The sequence below is a fragment of the Gorilla gorilla genome, chromosome 6 (genome assembly GCF_029281585.2).
Source record: "Gorilla gorilla gorilla isolate KB3781 chromosome 6, NHGRI_mGorGor1-v2.1_pri, whole genome shotgun sequence".
NCBI classification, from domain to species: domain Eukaryota; kingdom Metazoa; phylum Chordata; class Mammalia; order Primates; family Hominidae; genus Gorilla; species Gorilla gorilla.
Window position 1 is genome coordinate 146596650 of NC_073230.2, and position 13691 is coordinate 146610340.

A 13691-nucleotide genomic window follows, 5' to 3' on the forward strand; every position below is an offset into this window, starting at 1 on the left:
TATAACATGTTGTCTGGGACAGAATTGCTTATCAAGGGGTATCAGACAACCCAACAGCTTTAAAAAAACAAATGTCTAGGCCACACCCCAGAAAAGTGACTCTAATATACATCTTTCATCAAAAAAAATGATAAAGAAATCGTCATATATGCTTTTTGCAATTTGTGGAATGGAGATGGTTAAGACTCCCCCTCAAATTTTTGCAAAAACAACCAACAACAATTGTAATGATGAGTTTGGGTCTCCTGGCTTTGCTGGTGCGGTTCACATTTATGGGAGTGCCATATACGGGGTCACTTCCTTTCTGTTTCTCTAAAGCAAGACTAGATTGAGAAAAAAAAATAGATTATTCTTTTGTGTTCTGACAAATTCCTATGAGATGTAGAGGATTTTTCTTTCCCATAGAAGTTTTATTTATTTTTTTGTTTACAAAATCTAGCTGTCTCTGACATAAGTGTCAGACACAAAACATTAAATATCACTGTTTTCTTTCATTATTTATCAGTCCCTGTTGAAATTCTGAACATCTCAAATATACAGGTATGTGTCTGGTAAAATGACAAGTTCCAAGCTATAGTTATGGAACACACCAGGGCAACAGCACCCTGTAGTCAATGCTTTCCCATTTCAACCATCTGAGGAGTGAACAACAGAGACAGTGGGAGAGGGTGACATACAGCATATGCTTGAAGGACAAAGCCACCACATTTCCACTTCCTCTCCAAATGCATCATTTCAGAAGCAAATATATATGGCTTGTAATTGTTTAGAAAAATGGAAAGTTGAGGAGAATAAAAAATTGGCTAAATAAACTCACCTCCTGTAGGCGGTCTATGTACATACGGCAAGTCTCCAAATCACAGTCTCCACGCACAACTAGAATACCCAGAGGTATCGCTAAGGGTGAAGGAAGAAGAAAAATCTAAAATAACATATTTGATTTTTCTATATCAGCATAAATGTGTTTCTCATGGTTAAAAAACAATCTCATAAATATTATGGGTTTTTTAGATATGTCCATAAAAAGAAAGAAGTACTTTCTCCCTATACCTTTTTTATTATTTCAGTCTCTTCTTATTTGCAGTTGTCACACACTTTCCTAGCATGATCCATGTTGCCCCTTGCCACCTGCCCCTCATCTCATTGTATTTCACTGGCCCTGAGATGAAGTGGATTGTCACAGTAACGATGGATTGGCAGAACAGGGAGGCTGCTCGTGGACAGTTGATAATTATGCTTGCATTTTTTATGCTTATGCATAAATTTATGCTTGCATTTGCAATAGACAAAATGAGGATGCAGTGCCAGGGGAATTAAAAATTGAGGATTCTGGACACTTACTCCTTCCTTCCTGAATGCAGACAACTTCATCTTTTTGTCTGTCTACAACAGTTTCCTATTTATGAGACTTGAGCTACTGAAGGCACTGTTGCTACCTGGTGGCCAACATCAGAACTTTAGTTCTTTAGTTAAAAATCCAACTAATTTTAAGGATGGCCAATGTAAGAGTGGTAACAGTAGGACCTCAGAAAACAATAACACAAGACTAAGTTATGCACCTTATAAAATATCCTACTTAGGTAGTGTCAAACACACACAGTGGCTTTAGTGTATAGAACCTACTTCAGATAGAATCACAAGAGTCCTGAAATACTGAAAAATAGTCTTCTTTCCAAAACTTAAAAAAAAAATCTACAAATTTCTCATTTTAAAAGTACAATTACACTATTAAATCCATGATTTAACATAAAACCTTCAAAATTTTGAATTAACCAACTGGTAAGTAGCAAGCAAATGATAAGACAGTGGTGTTCTTTAAGAATTTTTTACAATCGTTCACTCATTGAGTGTATATTTAAAGCCATCATCCATAAATCTGTCTGAAAATACAAAGTACTAGGGCCTTAAAAATTCATAATACACAGAAGAAGATTTAAAATGCATAAAAAACCTTGAAGAATCTCCACATAGCAGAGAAGGCATATATATAAACAAAAAAATGATAAGTATAACACAGGCCGTATTAAATGTATTAACTTAGTCATTTGAAAACTATAGGAAAGAGGGGCTAATTCTTGCCTGGGTGAAGGGGTAGATTTTAGGCTCTCTGAAGAACATGAAGCCTCATTTGACGTTTTAGCTAGAGGAGCAAATGTGGTCTAGAGAAAAAGAAATAGAGTTTGTATCTCAATGTTACCTCCTAGGTTGGTTTCTGCTAGGGAGACCTAATCAATCCCACCACCCCATTCCCTTATGTTTCTAAAGTCCTGCATACATAAATCTTTAAGGCATCCATGATTTTGTGGAACTATGGAAGCCTGTGAGTGAGTGTGGATTGTTTACCTTCACTTCCCCAATGCCTAGTAAAGAAATGGTAGATATTCAATAAATGAGTATAAAAAGAGGGAGGAAGATGGGCTTAACGACTGTTTGGATGCAAAAGAGAGAGTCTGTCTTTCAGGTGCAAGTCACCTGTCCAGGGTAGACAAGAAACAAGGTAAGCAAAAGGCAGTCAGTAGAGGATAAGGAGCACTTGTAACTGTCATATCTCTGGGGGAGTAATAATCATTCTAAAAGAATATTTCTCCTTCTTTTAAAAGACAAACAGAAGCATCAAAAAGTTTTCAGCATGGCAATCATGCATCTTTGCAGGAAATGGAAGGGAAATTCAATAAGGAGATCTCCTAAAAACAGTGATTAGAGTAATCATCTTCAGCTAGACCTACTATAAAGACTGAAATAAGTTGATCCACCAAGATAAGAGCAGAATAGAATTTCTAATATTTGAGGAATGATGAGGAAAAGTTGGAATTTTGACATAGATAATAAATCTGGAAGTGGAATATAGCTATAATTAACATGAGCATCCACATTGGAATCTTGCTTAATATTTCCTTTTAATATTAAATGTGCAAAAATAGAAAATAGATTTTAATCAATGTTTATCCATTTACTTAAGTTAGGAGATATATTTTATACATATGCAGGAATCCCATCAACACCTCTGATTTCCTTCTATTATCAGTGTTTGGAGTTAGTCTGGTCCAAGTATAAATTCAATGTACTTCATAGCGGACATTTTAAACTACAATTAGAGATTGTATATTCAAGATATGGAATCAAGAGGAATAGCTAAAAAGAAGTTTTCAAACACGTGTCATTCATCTCTAATATGGGTATAAAATCAACAACTTTGCCTGTTCTTCAAGGAGCAAAGTAAGAGTAACTGCTTTTGATTGAGCAATACTTAGCTGTTAATTGCGAGGAGAAAAGAAAGAAAAAAGGGCATTCTCTACCACAATTTTATAGCACGATTACCAACAACTGTCAAATTTATTCCAAGAAGGTGGCAATATGCAGTAGAAAGGATTTGCAGTCATCCACTGCTGGGTTTAAATCCCAGTATTGCTTTGGTCTTGCAAATTACTCAACTTAGCTACTTAGTCAATTCTTCTGAGCCTTGGTTTAAAGACTACAGTGTTTAGAATAGATGTCATACAGGATTTTTGTAAAGACTCAATACAACACTATATTTAAAAATAAATTATCAAAACATCAATTTTTATTCTCCCTTACTCTTTTCACTATCTTTTGAGCATCTTTAGCCAGAAAATAGACATACCCAATCATCTATCTTTTAATTTAGCATAGTACTACAAGGATTAGCTAGCAGTAGTTTCATAAGTTATATGCTAGTTTTCTAAAAACTAACTTCTACTCTTCCTGCCATGTAAAAAAACAATGTAGTAGAAAAATATTGTAATCTGGCACTTCCATTTGGGCCTTTACATGGCAAAGAGAAAGCAGAAACTTTTCAAAAATTACCACCTTCCTTCTAAACTATGGTTAACCAACTGCCAAGGTTCCTTGACATTTCCTCTATTTTACTTAGGAGTAGTGAGAGCACTTATCACCTGAGCACCAGTGTCAATATCCCTGAGCTCAACAATTCATCTTATTTTGGTAGCAGAGACTTTGTTTAAGTCCAGGAAGCATGAGTCAATACTCAACCTTCACAATGGAACTTTTATTGCAGGGATTAAATGGAATTCGCAAGTTCTAACTAAGTGAAAAGAACAAGCTGTGTTCCAGAATAAGATGGCAGATTTCATGCACATATTAATCTCTCACCAGAAATACTACTAACCTACAGTAAATAGATTTTTAAAAGAAATGAACAAAAATAAGGATAAAATAACAGATGAAGTAGATGAAAAATTGGCAACTGACTCAGAGCCCTTAGAGAGTCAAATCCTAAACCACTAGTGGGTATAGACATGAACCAAAATAATTTGTACTGCAAAACCCTCAAAAGGCTTGCAAACTGGCAGTACCGGGTGCCTCAGGAGCTGAGGTTAAAGGAGCTGGTTAAGATAGAAGCACTGGATGTTAGATCACCAGATATCCACCACCCATTGTGGAAAGGTGCAGTTACCTTACAGAAAATGAAGATTAATTGATCATCTGAAGACTGCAGTGATCCCCAGCTTTCTTCCCACACTGAATTCCCCAAAAGCTGGCAGCCAGAACCTTACTTTCTAGGAAAAAATTGGAAAACTCATCTCAATGGAATCTGACAAAACCATGAGGAAATATATTAACATGAGAACAGGCCCACTACCAACATTTATAAGGCTCAAGGCAAGAACATAAAGACCTGCATTCCATATTTCTAGATATTTATAAGTTTAATGTTAATTCCCAAAACTGTTAAATGAAATATGTTCTATCTTCCTATCCTGATAAATATTCCTTTGTAGTTACCTAAATGAGATGCTGAAACTCATAATTCTTGTACTCCAAGGAGTATTAGAACAAAACATAGTGCTTGTGGTCCATAGTCAGACCTCCTTCTCTTTCCACTCCACGGATGTTCAAAACATGAAAGACCTTGTGCTTATGTATACAGATACTACAGACCACACCCCCAAACTTTCTCCAAAGCCCATGCAAACTGCTGCCCCAAAGGGCCTTCCTTAGTCCTGTGCCCACTCTACATGACTCCTGTGAGGCTAGACCAGAAGAAGAGGCCTACGCAGATCCTAGAAGCAGGACTGGAGCTGTTGGGGCAGGAATTCTAAGAATCCAAAGCACAGTCTAGAAAAGGGTAGAGAAATCCCTAGACGAGCCCTTTTCCTTAGCACTTTAGACACATCATCCCATGAAGCAGGGCAAAGCCAGAAATGGGACATATCTAGGACTTCGAAAGCTGAAGCACCTCTTCCATAGGTCTAAAGACAGCACTGATTCATCATTCCCAAGAAACAGTTCACTCAGTTCCCCCACATTGAAGCTTGAAGTCAATAAGCTTTATGCATGAGCTCAGAACTTCCAGGCAGCTTTTATGTTTCCCACTTTTAATAATGAAGAGAAAGGCAAAAGTGATCAGAAAATTGAGAAATTTTTCTAATGCAGAAGACAAAGATCAAAATAAACAGGACCCTCCAGGCAAGATAGCTGAACAGACACAGCCAGAAGGAACATCTGCCATCGAGAGATCAGGACATCAGGAAGACTGGCACACTCTAAGCAGATCTTCAGAAGGAAGGTATTGAGAATGGCTAGAGAAAGGACACGGATGCTGGGTTTAAGGGGGAGGAAGCTGGAAACCCTGCAGGGGCTACCATACATCAGTTCCTGGCCCTCAGTAACCCCTGGGGTAGTGGTGAGTTGAGCAGGGAAGGAATGACATACTCTCACCATGGACTTATAGAATCCTGGCAGGAGGAGACCACAAGACCCCCACAGAAACTTAAGCTGGAAGGGATAGTTGCTTAGAGAGGTGGTAAGGGCAGGGCTCCAGCCAGTGTGGAGCCCAGAGGGTTTGGTGCAGCAATGTCCACAGTGAAGCATGACCAGGGATACCCAACCCCAAGGCATCCCATGCTCCCCTAGGAAACTTTAGCCTTAGGCAAACTGTCAGACCTGAACAGAGCAGGGCCAGTCTGACCTGAGTGACCCCTGTATGCTGGCATCTCCTGCTTGCAGTGCAGCCGCAGATGCCTAACTGGGGTGTCTCCCAGGGACATCCAGCTCCTGCACTGGCTGACTGTGCCTGACAATCAAATAGCTCCAGCACAGTGGCCTCTGCCAAGGCACGTCAGCCCACCTGCACCCTCCCACCACTGCAGCATCCTTTGTAGCACTTTGCTGGCATGCACTCATCCAAGGCCACCCCCATATCATTTTGCCAGTGTGTGTGTGCCAGCAGACCTTGCCTACCCTTCCCTGCTGGGACGTATCTACGACCCACTGTGCCACTGCTGCCAGCATGAGTGCAAACTGCCCCCATTCACCCAGCTGTACCACCACTGTTAGCACCAGTACACAAATGAAGATCAGTAGCCCCACTCCCTGCCCTATGTTGCCATTGCCTCCAGTGTGAATGCACACATGGAGACCACCAGCCCCACACCCGCCAGTGCCCCACCGCACCCACTATTACTGCCACTTGCAAATGCCTGTATGGAGGCTGGAAGCCCCTGGCCCACCAGTGCCCCACTCCAGCTGATGAGCATGCACCTCATCACACTGCTGCTGCTTCTGGCATGTACAAATGAGCACAGATCTTACTTCCACCACCCAGTGAAGCTCTTTGGCTGTCACTGCCCACCAAGGCAACAGGTTCCTAACCCTGAGGAGCCAGAGATGAAAGCAGGGGGCCCAAAATGAGCCCACCAGACTTAAAGCACACAGCTCAGGAATGTTGAGCTGAGCACTGGCCCCCTAAAATATTCCAGAAATGAAGCCAGTTGACCAAACCCACCTTATACCATAATCAAACACCCAACAACACCAAAGAAAATGAAAGCAAACAAAAACCAAAAAACATCTAAAAGATAGCAACTTCAAAGACTGAAGGAAAATCAGCCCACAAAGATGAAAAAGAACCAGCGCAAGAACTCTGGCAACTCAAAAAGCCAGAGAGTCTTCTTACCTCCAAATGACTGCACTAGTTCCCCAGCAATGGTTCTTAACCAGTCTGAAATAGCTGAAATGACAGAAATAGAATCAGAATATGGACAGGAATGAAGATCATCGAGATTCAGGAGAAAGTTAAAACCTAATCCAAAAATTCTAAAGAATACAATAAAATGATACAGCAGATGAAAGATGAAATGACCATTTTAAGAAATAACTAAATTGAGATGCTAGAGCTGAAAAACTCAAGAATTTCAGAATACAACTGTAAGTTATTAACAGCAGAATTGACCAGCTGAAGACTCTCAGAGCATGAAGACCAGTCTTCCAGAATAACTCAGACAAATATGAAGAAAAAAAAATGAAGAAGAATGAACAAAATGTCTGAGAAATATGGGATTATTTAAAGAGACCAAGTCTATGACTTATCAGCATCCCTGAAAGAGAAAAAGAGAAAGCAAGCAACTTGGAAAACACATTTCAGGATACCATCCATGAAAATTTCCCCAACCTTGGTAGAGAGGCCAACATTCAAATTCAGGAAATGAAGAGAAACCCTGTGAAATATTACATAAGAAGATCATCACCAAGACACACAGTCATCAGATTCTCCAAGGAAAAAATGAAAGGAAGAAAGTTTAAGGAAGCTAGAAAGAAGGGGCAGGTCACCTACAAAGGAAACTCCATCAGGCTAACAGCTGACCTTAGAACAGAAACCCTACAAGACAGAAGAGATTAGGGGCCTATATTCAGCATTCTTAAAGAAAAGAATTTCAAACCAATAATTCTATATTTAGCCAAACTACACTTCAAAAGCAAAGGAGAAATAAGATCCTTTTCAGAGAAGCAAATGCTAAGAGAATTCATTACCACCAGACCTTCCTTATAAGAGGTCCTGAAGGGAGTGCTAAATATGGAAAGGAAAGGTCATTACTGGCCACTACAAAAACATGCCTAAATACACAGACCAGTGATACCATAAAGCAATCACACAAACAAATCTGCACAGTAATGAGCTAACAACACAATGACAGGATCAAATTAGCACATATTAATGCTAACTTTGAATGTAAATGTGTTAAATGCCCCATTTCAAAGGCACAGAATGGCAAGTTAGATAATGACACAAGACCCAATGGTATGCTGTCTTCAAGAGACCCAGGTCACATGCGATGACACACAAAACATCTACCAAGCAGATAGAAAACAGAAAAAAGCAGGGGTTGCTACCATAATTTCAGACAAAATAGACTTTAAACCAACACAGATCAAAAAAGACAAAGAACAACATTACATAATGGTAGAAAAACAGAGAGAAGATCCAAATAAACACAATCAGAAGTGACACTTCTGACCCCACAGAAATATAAAACACCCTTAAAGACTACTATGAATACCTCTCTGCACACAAGCTAGAAAAACAGGAAAAAGTTGGTAAATTTCTGGAAACACACATCCTCCCAAGATTGAACTGGGAAGAAATTAAGTCCTTGAATAGTCCAATAATGAGTTCCAAAACAGAATCAGTAATAAAAAGCCTACCAACCAGAAAAAGCCCAGGGCTAGACAAATTCACAGCCAAATTCTAGCAGATGTATAAAGAAGAGCTGGTATGATTCCTACTGAAACTATTCAACAAAAAAAAAAAGAAAGAAAGAAAACTCTGAGGAGGAGAGGCTCATTCCTAACTCATTCGGTGAGGCCAGCACCATCCTGATACCAAAACCCGGCAGAGACAAAAAAAAAAAAAAAAAAAAAATCCTTCTTTAACATAAATGCAAAAATCCTCAGCAAAATACTAGCAAACCAAATCCAGCAACACATCAGAAAGCTAATCTACCATGGTCAAGTAGGCTTTATCCCTGCGATGCAAGGTGGTTCAACATACACGAATCAATAAATGTGATACATCATATAAATAGAACTAAAGACAAAAACTACATGATCATCTCAACAGATGTAGAAAGGGCTTTTGACAAAATTCAACATCCCTTCATGTTAAAAACCCTCAACAAACTAAGCACTGAAGGAACATGCTTCAAAATAATAAGAGTCATCTATGATAAACCCATAGCCAACATCATACTGAATGGGTAAAATCTGGAAGCATTCCCCTTAAAAATCAGAACAAGACAAAGATGCTCACTCTCACCACTTCTGTTCAACATAGTACTGGAAGTTGTAGCCACAGCAATCAGGCAAGAGAAAGAAATAAAAGGCACCCAAATAGGAAGAGAGGAAATCAAACTATCTGTTTGCAGACAATAAGATTCTATACATAAAAAACCCTAGAGTCTCTGCCCAAAATCTCCTTTTTCTGATAAACAACTTCAGTAAAGTTTCAGGATACAAAATAAATGTACAAAAAATCAGTAGCATTCCTATACACCAACAACATCCAAACTGAGAACAAAATAAAAAACACAATCCTATTCACAATAGCCACAAACATAATAAAATACCTAGGAATACAGCTAACCAGGGAGATGAAAGATCTCTATAATGACAATTACAAAACACTGCTCAAAGAAATTAGAGATGACACAAACAAATAGAAAAACATTCCATGCTCATGGATAGGAAGAATCAATATCACCAAAATGGCCATACCTCCCAAAGCAATTTACAGACTCAATGCTGTTCCTATCAAACTGCCAATGATATTCTTCACAGAATTAGAACAAACTATTTTAAAAATCATATGAACCAAAAAAATCCCAAATAGCCAAGGCAATAATAATAATTAAAAAAAAAGCTGGAGGCATCACAATACTCAAAACTATACTACAAGGCTACAGTAACCAAAACAACATGATACTGGTACAAAAACAGACACACAGACAAATCAAACAGAATAGAGAGTGCAGAAATAGTGCCACACACCTACAACCATCTGATCTTCAACAAAGTCGATAAAAGCAAGTAATGGGAAGAGGACTCCCTATTCAATAAATGGTGCTGGAATAACCGACTAGTCATATGCAGAGACTGAAACTGACCCCTCCCTTATACTACATACAAAAATCATCTCAATATGGATTAAAGACTTATATGTAAAACCTAGACCTATAAAAACCCTGAATGATAACCTAGGAAATATCATTCTGGACATAAGACTTGGCAAAGTTTTCATGACAAAGATGCCAAATGCCATTGCAACAACAACAAAAACAACAAAAACTGACAAATAAGACCTAATTAAACTGAAGAGCTTCTGTACAGCAAAAGAAACTATCAACAGAATAAACAGACAACCTACAGAATGGAAGAAAATATTTGCAAATAATGCATCTGACAAAGGTGTAATATCCAGCACCTATAAAGAACTTAAACAAATTTACAAAAAAAAAAAGTGGGCAAAAGACATGAACAGACATATTTCAAAAGAAGACATGTATCCGGCAATCAATCATAGAAAAAAAAGTTCAACATCACTGATCATTAGAGAAATGCAAGTCAAAACCACAATGAGATGCCATCTCACACCAGTGAAATCGCTATTATTAAAAAGTCAAAACATGACAGATGTTGATGAGGTTGTGGAGAAAACGGAGTGCTCATACACTGCTAATGGGAATGTAAATTATTGCAGCCATTGTGGAAAGCAGTTTGGCAATTACTCTAAGAACTCAAACAGAATTAGCACTTGACCCAGCAATCTCACTATTGGGTATATACCTAAAGGAACATAAATCACTCTAACATAAAGACTCATGCACGTGTATGTTCACTGCAGCACTAGTCACAATAGCAAAGACATGGAATCAATCCAAATGCCCATCAAGCGTAGAGTGGATAAAGAAAATGTGGGACATATACATCATGCAATACTACATAGCCATTTAAAAAAAAAGCGATCACGTCCTTTGCAGCAACATGGATGGAGCTGGAGGCCATTACCCTAAGCAAATTAATTCAGGAACAGAAATCGATTTAATAAATATCACATATTCTCACTTATAAGTAGGACATAAATATTCCCCACCTTTGTGTACCCATGGACACAAAGAAGGGAACACTAGACACCAGGGCCTCCTTGATGGTAGAGAGAAGGAACATGAGAATCAAAAAACTGCCTATCTGGTACTATGCTTATTACTTAGGTGGTGAAATAATCTGCTCACTAAACACCTGTGACACAAAATTTACCTGTATAATAAACCTGCACATATACCCCTGAATCTAAAAGTTTTTTTTAAATAGAAAATGAACTTGCGCAGAGAAAAACACTTTAAACGTGATATCTTTAATATTCTCAGAGAGTTGAGAGAAAATGGAATGGAAATTTCCATGGAATGGAAAAATTATAATATTAAATGATACAAAGAATATGAAGGAAAACAAAGAGGAACCTCATTCAGAGAATAAAAGAGTACAAAACCCTTTGAAAATAAAAATTTGATAAAATAAATAGAGACCTCATTAGAAAAGTTAAAGTTGAGAAAATCTCTAAAAAAGTAGAGCAAAAATAAAAAGAGATAGAAAGTAGGAGAGAAAAACTAAAAAAATTAGAAACCTAGTCCAGGAGGTCCCAATAAGAGGAGTTTCAAAAAACATCCCCATAATAGGAGTCTCAAAAAACAAAAGAAAATAGAGAATAAATATAAAAAACAAAATGAAGAATATTTCCTAAAACATTAGTTTCCAAACTGAAATGATTCACCAAATGCCAAGCACAATAACTACAGAACAACATAACATCATCTTGTTTTGAAATTGAAGAGTACTGGGGACAAAGGGAAGAATCTACAAGCTTATAGAAAGGAAAAACCAGATTATATACAAAGGATTAAAATTTGGAATGTTTTTGAACTTCTCAAAGGCAACCATGCAGTAAGGAAGACAATGAAACAAGACCTTCAAAGTTCTAAGACTTTTACAGATAACCCAAACAATCAAACAAGTGCAAGAGTTGAATGAAGGACCCATGATCTGTCAAGAAGCTACTGGGTTATCTGCCCCAATAAAGTTGAATTTGCAATAAGAATGAGTGTTATATAAAATATATTGACACTATATCACCCCCTGACATGCTCTGCCTGAACCTATTCCTGACAGCAAGAGTTGGATCATAGTGAAGCAGAAAAATTCAAAGAAGCCTATTCCCTGTGATAATATATTCATTTGATAGCTAGAACTCAACTTAACACCTGCCAAGGACTGCCCAGGAGTCAGTCATTACCTTGCCCACTAAGTTCTCTTAGAATGAGTCCGTGTGCGCTCTCAGAAAAACTGAAGCTCAACAATGAACTAGAGACTCTTTTCAGCTTTCTTGGGAAACTTAAGCTAAAAGTGAAAGCATCACCTTTTCTTTACACAGGGGGATTTAGATCTGCTACTTAGTTTTTCAAAACCACTCAATATCTGGTTTAGGGATGCATACGTTGGTGGTAAATATATACCTATCAAGAGAATGGCAAATACAACGAGTAAAGTAGTTATCCCAGTAGAACAGTGAGGGGTGGTACTTTTTCTATTTCTTAGTCTAAGTGGCAGGTACACCGGTGCCTATTTTACTACTAATATTTAAACCTCTGTATTGTATATACGCACTGTAATGATTAATTTTATGTGTCAACTTGACTTGGCTAAGGGACACTCAGATAGCTGTAAAACACAATTTCTGGCTGTGTCTGTGAGAGTGTTTCCAGAAGAGATTAGCATTTGTATCAGTGGAGTGAGTAAAGAAGACCCACCCTTGTCAATGTGGGCAAGTGTCATCGTGTCATCCAATCTGCTTGGGGCCTGGATAGAACAAAAAGGTGGAATAAAAGTGAATTCTTTCTTCTTGAGTTTGGACATCCATCTTCTCCTGCCCTCTGACATCATGGCTCCTGGTTCTCTTTCCAGGACTTACACCAGTGATACCCACTCCTGCACTCCAGTTATCAGGCTCTCAGACTGGAAGATATACCACCAGCTCCCCTGGTTCTCAGGTCTTTGGGCTTGCACTGATTTACACCACTGGCTTTCCTGGTCCTCCAACTTTCAGATGGTATCCTGTGGGACTTCTTGGCCACTATAATTGCATGAGCCAATTCCCATAATAGATGTCCTGTTACATATCTACATATCCAGTTGGTTCTATTTCTCTAGAGAACCTGGACTAATACACACAAATTTGAGGACATAGCAAGAAGGCAGCCATCTGTAAGCAAGAAAGAGAGCCCACACCAGACCCAACCATGCCGGCATCCTGAGCTTGGACTTCCTGCCTCCAGATCTTTTAGAAATAAATGTCTGTTATTTAAGCCACTCAGTGTATAGTATTTTGTTACGGCAGCCAGAGCAGACTAAAACAACGAGGAAGCTTTGACAAATTCAGGTAATAGGAACTACACTGTGGAATTTACTGGTGATATTAAGCCCTGAGAAAATTATACTACAAATTACCCCTTTCCAGCCAAAATATAAGTCCTGCCCTAGCACCCTTCTATGGCTTCACCCTGACCTCCATTAACCCTCTTTCCCTATTTCCTGTTGGTTTAAATGTCTCATAATCCAGAATGTGATTAAATTAGTTGGTTGAGAAATCCATTATACATTTTACATGTGCATGCTCTGGATTTTATGTTTGAAGTAAAATGCCCGCAGGTCATACGAATTAATTTTGTCTTCTATACTTGAAGTTAGACTACTTGAACTTATTATGCAAATTTATGCCAAATAATGCATAAATGAAAACTATTCAACCTCAGCAAATTCAAAATCTTCTAGCAACCAATCCACAATTATACTCTTATAGTCATAAAAACTTTTAAAGTCTATAT

General features: G+C 38.2%; 1 protein-coding gene across 9 annotated transcripts in view; it reads right to left on the reverse strand.

Moving 5' to 3' along the window:
* DGKI (diacylglycerol kinase iota) overlaps positions 1-13691 on the reverse strand; it is a 470612-nt gene that overhangs the window by 109307 nt on the left and 347614 nt on the right. For 5 of the 9 annotated variants that reach the window (XM_063708791.1, XM_055347198.2, XM_055347194.2 and 2 more), the window contains 2 exons: positions 6938-6991; positions 818-897 (listed from right to left, as the gene is read on the reverse strand). In XM_063708791.1, coding sequence (XP_063564861.1) covers positions 818-897; positions 6938-6991 — 134 coding nt within the window. The remainder of the gene's footprint in view (positions 1-817; positions 898-6937; positions 6992-13691) is intronic. The other 4 variants (XM_055347199.2, XM_031013291.3, XM_055347197.2 and 1 more) reach the window with 1 other exon arrangement.